Raw genomic sequence first — 7,880 nt, 5'->3', positions numbered from 1 at the left:
CACATCCCATCAGAATCCTAACTGTTTACATCCAAGTATATCAATGAATTGGATTTTATCCGATATTTGACCGAATTTGATTGTTTTCAGTTGCATTTGGTAAGCCAAAACCATATCGGATTATAATTGAGGATATGGTTTCAATTTTTGGGTGCCAAATCTGACAAATATTCAAATTTGATGGATATTTTACATGTACAAAAGTGGATTTAGTACGAGTTTTTCACCATCCTAGTTCAATTCTAAATTCGAATCCTTTTAGCCAACATCCAATTAGTCGAATATGGTATTGGCCACATCTGATCCCAATTCGAATCCGAACCGTTTACATCTCTAACAATAATTATAAAATAAGTAAAAAACAGAAATGTTATATTATCTAAAAACAGGAAAAAAGGAATGAAACTTTAGAATATAAAATTAACTCAGATTAAGTCAAAGTCTGACTAGATTAAAACTCAAATCATGCATATTATAATTTTTACAAGACTCGGCTGAGTTAACCTGGCAAAAGCCGAGTCATCTTTGATTCTCAGCACAGTGGAACGTTCAGTTTGCTAGTTGACTTCGAACCGAGAGAGCAGATCCGTTCCATCCGCTGAGTACTTTGCAAAGGTAGCTGCCCCAATGACTGGATGCCAACACACTCGAATTGGGATCTTAATCTGTGGGTAGAGCTTCCAGTGAATGGGAATTTATCCAATATCCGACCCATGCAATTTGATTCGGTTCAGTTGCATTTGGTAAGCCAAAACCATATCTGATTATAGTCTAATGCTGATATGATTTTGATTTTTTGTTACCGAATCCAACAAATATCCAAATTTAACAGATATCCTAATCTATTTACATGTTAAAAAGTGGATCTGATATGGTCTTTTCACCATCCCGTTTAGCCAACATCCAATTATTCGAATATGGTATTGCCTACTTCTGATCTGAATCCAAACTGTTTACATCTTTACCTGTGGGGGTGCTGACTATACTCAGGCTCAGGATGAGCCCTTCAAGCCTAACTCAGTTAATGGGCCCAGACTATCAGAGGTTCTGTGTAAATAACACAGGGGTCAGGCCCGATTATCTAATCAAAGCCAAACCCAGCCCAACCCGATACCGGCCAGGTAATGGCCACCCCTACTGCTAACTTCTGAATTTATTGGTTTAACAATGTGCAAAAACCTTAGACTTTTTGTTTTTATATTTACACGGAGAAACCACCCCAAGGATCAGAGACCTAGCTGTGCTGCTCTAACAAGCTTGACTCATTTTTTATCGTCAGCCAAGCTGAGCTTGGGCTGATGACGAGCCTGAACTAAATGGGCTGAGCTTCAAGTGGCTCATTTAGAAATAAAATACATTTTTAAAATTAAAAATAATAGAATTTAGACTCTTATAAACCTATTGATGATTGAAACTCAAAACTGGCTCATTTTACAGAAAAACTGCATCATTTTGAAAATTTAAGAACCAGGATTTGAACTCTGATTTTCTTAAGCTAAACACTTCAAACCATAAATACTTTATAATATAAAATGTATATAAAATATACCTGTTACTAGTTAACGAGCTATATACGATCCCAACACCTGTTGTTGGTGTTCAGTTTGCGGGGCTTATTTTCACCAGTTTCCAACACAAGCCAAACCTTGGGCTGCCCTGCTCCTCTAGTTTCCCAGGCAGCCCTGGTGGAAAATGGAGGAAAAAAGAATCCAGCTCACCAATTTTCTATAAAAAATTACATGAAACAAACGGGCCCACTAGTTTCTCTGAAAAAAAAACATTAGTCATAAAAAATTTAAAACCACTGCCACCCCTTCATTCTTTTGAACCTTCTAAAGAATAGTAACGTGCATAAAAAAACCTCAATTGACCCACTGACAAACTGTGCCAGCTAAGATTATCAGGGTCAAGGTCAAGATCCAGCTTGTACTTTAAAAAGAGAGCTCACTTTTCCAAATTCCTGAAGCCTGCCTAAATTTATTTAACAATTATTAAATAAGGCCCTAGTGTGTGACCCACAATTATTCTCAACCAATTAAATCTAGACTGAAATGTTCAAAAGGAACAGAACAGCAAGACACTTCACTGTTTCTCTTTCATCAATGTCCCCATCACTCTTCTTTTCTAAAATAAGGGTGAGATTCATTTCAGACTTCGATTCGAACTCCAATCTGCTGATCTATGAAGAAGAGGTTCAGTCATTCATAAGTTCATAATATCTAAGTAGGGGTGTCAACGGGTCAGGTTTACCCGCACCCGACTCATACCAAACACTATAGTGTCAGAGTGTGGTGATAAATAAGAAGACCCGATTAAGACACAGGTCCAGACCCAAATTTCTGATTAATACATAGATCCGGGAATAGTTTGTGAAATTTTATACCAGACCCGCGCCTGACCTGAGTTCCTATCAAGACCTGCAAATTTTCAATGTAAAAATCATAATATTATTTTACCAGGTATGGTCTTAGGTCTGTTTTTATCGTGTCCGGGTATGGTTTCTCTTATAGTGAATCCGATTAGACTCAAGTTCAGACCTGATACCATACCCAAAAATTGGGGCCAGGTCTGGTTTCACCTGGGTCCGAACCAAACACGACCTGTTGACACCCCTATATCTAAGGGTGAGTCGATCGTAGTTCATAAGGTTAAAAAAAGGCAATCATTTCTTTTTAATAAAGAGTAAAACAAGAACTTTGCAAAACTTACTTGACAATTTGGATGAGGTCGGATTAGCAACAACCCTACTTGATACTTGAAACTTTTTGTGAAACATGATGTTCGGTTCTGAGATTTAGGAAAGGATAATCTTTGATATGAAATATCACGTAAAATGTGGGTCTGAAACGGAAATTTTTTCTTTATTTATTTATTTACATTTTTAATTTAGGTCATTGGCATACCATGGGAAGTTCCATGTGGCGACCTCCATAAGAAATTATTGATACTTTTCTATAGTTCATACACAAAGGGAAAGTTAACCAAGAAAGGAAAAAACAGAAGAATTGGGTTAATGCAATTTAAACCAAATCGATGAAATGGCAGCAAGTTGGTGGATATTTAATAGGGAAAATGCCATATAGGGCTGAACCATCTTGCCGTTAATTCCAAAAACTGGCCACACTTTTCTGAATTTGCTGATATGGCTCACAGATTCTGAAAAGCTGTCAAATAGAGGCCTCAAGTTAAAGGTCCAACATCTTAAAAAACGTGATTCCTTCGAGTTTTTTTATATTGCCCTTTAAAATTGAGAAATACCAACTTACCCTCATCAAAATAGGACAGATATTTTAGTTATTTGAGGGTATTGTTGTCACCTGACTCAATTAAAATACTGAGATAATGGTCAATGACTCAATGGTAAGAGTAGGTCTCTGTTTCAATAAACAGAACAGAAGCTCATATCAGCAAATTAAAAAACGTGAGGTCTTTTTCTGGAATTAAAAAGGCAAAAAGTTGGCTCCTAAAAAGGAATAAGGAGACCCACCAAACACTTTCTCCCCGGTTTGGCAGATACAAGGAAGAAATCAGGTTCGGCGCAAGAGAGAGAGAGAGAGAGAGAGAGAGAGAGAGAGAGAGAGAGGATGGAGGGAGCAACCAGAGTGATGGTGGTAGGAGCCATCGTTGGTGGGGTGAGCGGGCAGAGCACTCCCTCCTGTGCCAATGATCTGTCGGTTTGTCTTCCTTCCATTTCTAGCTCGTCGGTGAAGCCAGGAAGCAATTGCTGCAGCTCTCTTAAGAATGCTGTGACCAAGGACTTGCCCTGCCTCTGCAACATCTACAACTCAACGGCCTTCTTCGACAGCCTCAAAATCAACAGAACTCGAGCTCTTGAGATCCCCGTTCTGTGCGGGATCAACACCAATCTCAGCCAGTGCAATATTGGTAAGTGTTTCATCATCTTGGTTTCCCTAGAAAATGGAGATAATTAAACTCTCTCTCTCTCTCTCTCTCGTATATATATTTCTTTTGTTTTCATTGGTTTTGTATGTAGCCACACCTGCATCGCCAGCATCATCCTCAGCACCATCTTCAGACGCCTCCCCATCATCACCAGGACCAAGTTCAGGTGCTCCCTCTCTACCTCTATCTTCGTTTCGAGTATTATTAATAAGATTTTTTTCCTTAAAAAAAAGATTTTTACGAGATTAAATTAGTTTTAGAAACCACCGTGGTGATTAATTACGCATGTGGTCAGCGAGGTTTTGTGTCAAGTTATCGCCCATTTACTGGTAGAGAGCGAGAGCATAGTGACAAACGTTTTTATTGGCAATTTCTCGTTTTTCAAAAACTCGCTAGAAATTAAAAAATTTCCATAATTTATGTTTTTTTTTAAATCTCGTGATATTTTGAAATTACCGTTTTAAACTTTCAGGCAATTTCTCATGATATTATCATGAGATTTTAGTAAATCTCGCGATATTTGTCACACTGAGAGCGAGTGAGATGAAAACATGAAATATGGGTCGAAATAGGCTTTTCAGCATTTTTTTCTCAAACCTTATAAAAACCTATCCACGTGACCAATCAAACGATCCAAATGTTGATTCCAATGAAATCTAGCACTCACATGCCATCTGTATAATCAGAATTTGAGAAGATCGTAGGTATGACAGGGGTCTTAGACTCGGAGTTTTTACTACTGTAGGTATGGCAGGCTGAGCCAGAGCAACCAGGTCTTCATGCCTCTTCCAGTTATAAATTCAAAAAAAAAACACAGTGAAAACCCTATTTTGCATATATATATATATATATATATATATATATATACACACACACGGTACATTTGGTGCCTAGCTGGAAACATGTGTTTGGGTCAAACTCTTCACGTGGGCTACGATGGAATGGTTCGATCTCCACTGGCTTGGTCACCAGAGTCTCGCTTTCACCTTTGTTCTGTTTTGCTTTCTATTACTGTTCTGTTTCTGCTTTTTGTTTGTCTTCTGTGGTCAAATGATGCCTTGTTATATCTGCTCAAACTGACACTGTAGGTCTATTTGCTAGAGATCCTCCCCAAGATCATATTTTTTTTGTCCTAAAATCGTGTTATTCGAGTCATGAAATTTGGTACATTATGCACCACTGAATTTTAAAGTGGTTTTCAAAGCTACATGAACATAACCATGTTTTCTAATAAACAATATATGTGAATCATATCTGTAGGGTTTAATCAACACAAACGACTCAAACATTATAAAATAGTGATGATTTCTATTAGGAGGATGTAGGTGCACCCGTTACATATACTCTTTAAGACTTCAGGGTGTGTTTGAATGCACGTCGCGCGGGATGCCGCAGACGCACAATCTAACTATGGACGCATGCCTGTGCAGACGCGCTGGTCACTTTTGTTTCTACTGCGACTTCCCCTCGAACAGTGGGGACACGACAGTTTGAAAGAAAAAAAAGAAAAGAAAAACCCTGTCCGGGACAAACTGGTCAGTGTGTCTTCGACAGGACCACTGTCCTGGTCAAGGTGTTCTGACCTAACTTGGACAGGGAGTCAAACATGCCTTTAAGAGCGAAGTTTTGGTTAGTTCATGGTGTGAAATGAATTTCTCTTAACTTCTTTTGCTTCGAGTGTATTGTTGGTTGAAACACTTGTATGATTATGAATGTCGAGTTGTTGTTAGAAGGATGTGGCTACCCTTACTGTTTGCTACAATGGGCAGGGATGGCCTGACCCTTTAGATTAGTCTATATAATTTGTGACCTAAGATTCTTAAGACAGTCCAAAAACAGACCAACTTTGATAGGATCATGAGTTGGGCGTGCAATTTCATACTCTGATATGCTAATTATGTTCCTTATATATGTGATTAATCCCACAGGTTCAGACAAACACAATGTAGCTTCAAAGTTGACATGGACCATGAAGCCATTGTGGGCAGTTGGGTTCTTCTGTGCATCACTCATTGCCCTCTGAGCAAACTCCATTTTCACCTGCAAACAAAATAACCGCCCTTCTGCCATCGAGCACCGTTCATCTTTGAGATGCTTCACTTGGGTGTCGATTTGCATCTTGAGGTCTTTGTCTGTGACTGGTTATTGTGGGGGTGTACTTCTTGTGTAGTTGGTTTCTCTTGTCGTGGTTTGCATTGACTTGGCAAGGCTTGTGGCACTTCTTGCTTGTCTTTATTTTGTTAATGATATTATTTTATATTACAGATTATGGGGGCTGGTGAGTTTGTGGGCAAGGTGACTATTTTAATACCACTCACTGGTTTCAATTTTCACACCTGTCATTGGCCGTGGTTCTGGCGCTTTTTTAATTCACCTGGTGCAACCCTTTAAAGCCAAATTTATGAAATCCAGTTACCCTTTTCAATTCAATCTAAACAATGCAAGTGCACATACAACTGGGCAGTTCATGAGTTTGCAGACATGACAACATGAAAGTTGATTCTTTCAAAAAAGACATGAAAGTTGAAAACCTACCCTTGTCTAGGGATGCAAAAGGATCAAATCTGGAAAGTTAAATCCAGGTCGAGTTGAAGCAGCTAAAAATCATAAAATGCCCATACTGGATCCGGATCATTTGCATCGCTGCCCTTTTCATCCCACCTACAGGTAAGATGACCTGATGTCATCCTTTTTTTTTAAATATTTACCTGGAGAAAATGCCCTCAAGATCAGAGACCTAACCTAGCCACGCTTGCTTTGCCTAACCATCTTGACAGCATAAAACTGCATCGGCTTTCCCCTTTATCCCACACGAAGCCACCACGCTCAGGTTTGTTAAAGGGTTGACACCTCTCTCTCCCAAACGGTGATAGTTAGCTACCACCTTTTCTCTCTCTCTCTCTCTATATATATATATATATATATATATATTACGACAATGAAGCCATACATGATACTTCAAGAACAAGGTTTTGATGATGAGCAAGTAGAATCAACTGCATTTCAGCTAAGGCTATAAAGAAATTGAAGAATTCGATGAAGAATCTTTGAAGACTAGTGTGCAAATGTTTAATTCATTAAAAGTCTTAGATTCTTGTAAGAGCCTTACTTACAGTGCATATTTAGGTTGTATTTCACCTTAAAAGTCTTTAGAAAAACTTTTCTAAAAGAACCCCTCATGAAAATCTTTTTAGAAAACTCTTTTCTTAAATTTTCGTGTTTATTAGTCGACCAATAGACTTACCAGTCGACTAATCCTTTCGCACCATATTTTCTAAAAAGTCATTTTTGTCAAATTAGTCGACCGAAGGTTTTATCAGTCGACTGGACAGAATGTCTGTTTTCTGGAAAATTAGCATCAGTCGACTAATGGTTTTATCAGTCGACTGAACAAAACATGTGTTTTCTGAAAATTTAGCAGTAGTCGACTAATGCTTTTATCAGTCGACCGAACAGAATCTTTGTTTTTCAGAAGATTTTAGCAGCAGTCGACTGAAAGGTTTTTCAGTCTACTGATGATATTATCAGTCGACTAATTTTTCTCTAGTCGACTAAGTTTCAAAAGTTCAGATTTTCAAACGGCTCGATTAACAGATCAGTCGACCGACGATAACTGTCAGTCTACTAATAACTAACTATTAGTCGACTAACTGATGTTTCAGTCGACTAATTTTGTCGTTTTCCTGAAACTTCAAAAAGGCGTGTCTTTTCATTTTTCAAACGTTTTGATCATTCAAAATGGACGGTTTTGACACCCTTTCATACTCTCAACATATGGAATCTTTCAACTATAAATATGAGTGCATTGTACACTAAAAAGAACTGGAATTCAATCGATTTGAATCATTTACTTTTTGCTTTTCACTCCTATTTATTCAAGTATTTGTTTTCTCACTCACTTGATATTTTCACTTCAGTTTTTCACTCAAATCACTTTGAGAGATAGTGAATTCGTGAGTAGAGTATTTCAACAACCT

General features: G+C 38.1%; 1 protein-coding gene across 1 annotated transcript; it reads left to right on the top strand.

Annotated features, from left to right (window-relative positions):
* Positions 1-3,605: 3,605 nt before the first annotated feature.
* Positions 3,606-5,926, top strand: LOC149845418 (non-specific lipid transfer protein GPI-anchored 9-like). The gene is made up of 3 exons (XM_089987884.1): positions 3,606-3,885; positions 3,995-4,069; positions 5,832-5,926. The coding sequence occupies exons 1-3, from the start codon at positions 3,606-3,608 to the stop codon at positions 5,924-5,926; spliced, it is 450 nt and encodes a 149-aa protein (XP_089844010.1).
* The last annotated feature ends 1,954 nt before the right edge of the window (positions 5,927-7,880 follow it).

This window comes from Nuphar pumila, chromosome 2 (assembly GCF_984573655.1).
Source record: "Nuphar pumila chromosome 2, dmNupPumi1.hap1.1, whole genome shotgun sequence".
Lineage (NCBI taxonomy): Eukaryota > Viridiplantae > Streptophyta > Magnoliopsida > Nymphaeales > Nymphaeaceae > Nuphar > Nuphar pumila.
The sequence above is the reverse complement of the archived record's forward strand: the minus strand, read 5'-3'. Positions and strand labels throughout refer to the sequence as shown.

What these genes read in the sequence shown, in the direction of transcription:
- LOC149845418 (XM_089987884.1), top strand. Translation starts at nt 3,606, where the DNA reads ATGGTGGTAGGAGCCATCGTTGGTGGGGTGAGCGGGCAGAGCACTCCC. An exon ending in TCTCAGCCAGTGCAATATTG is followed by an intron (nt 3,886 to 3,994) that starts GTAAGTGTTTCA and finishes TTTTGTATGTAG; the next exon opens with CCACACCTGCATCGCCAGCA. An exon ending in ATCACCAGGACCAAGTTCAG is followed by an intron (nt 4,070 to 5,831) that starts GTGCTCCCTCTC and finishes TTAATCCCACAG; the next exon opens with GTTCAGACAAACACAATGTA.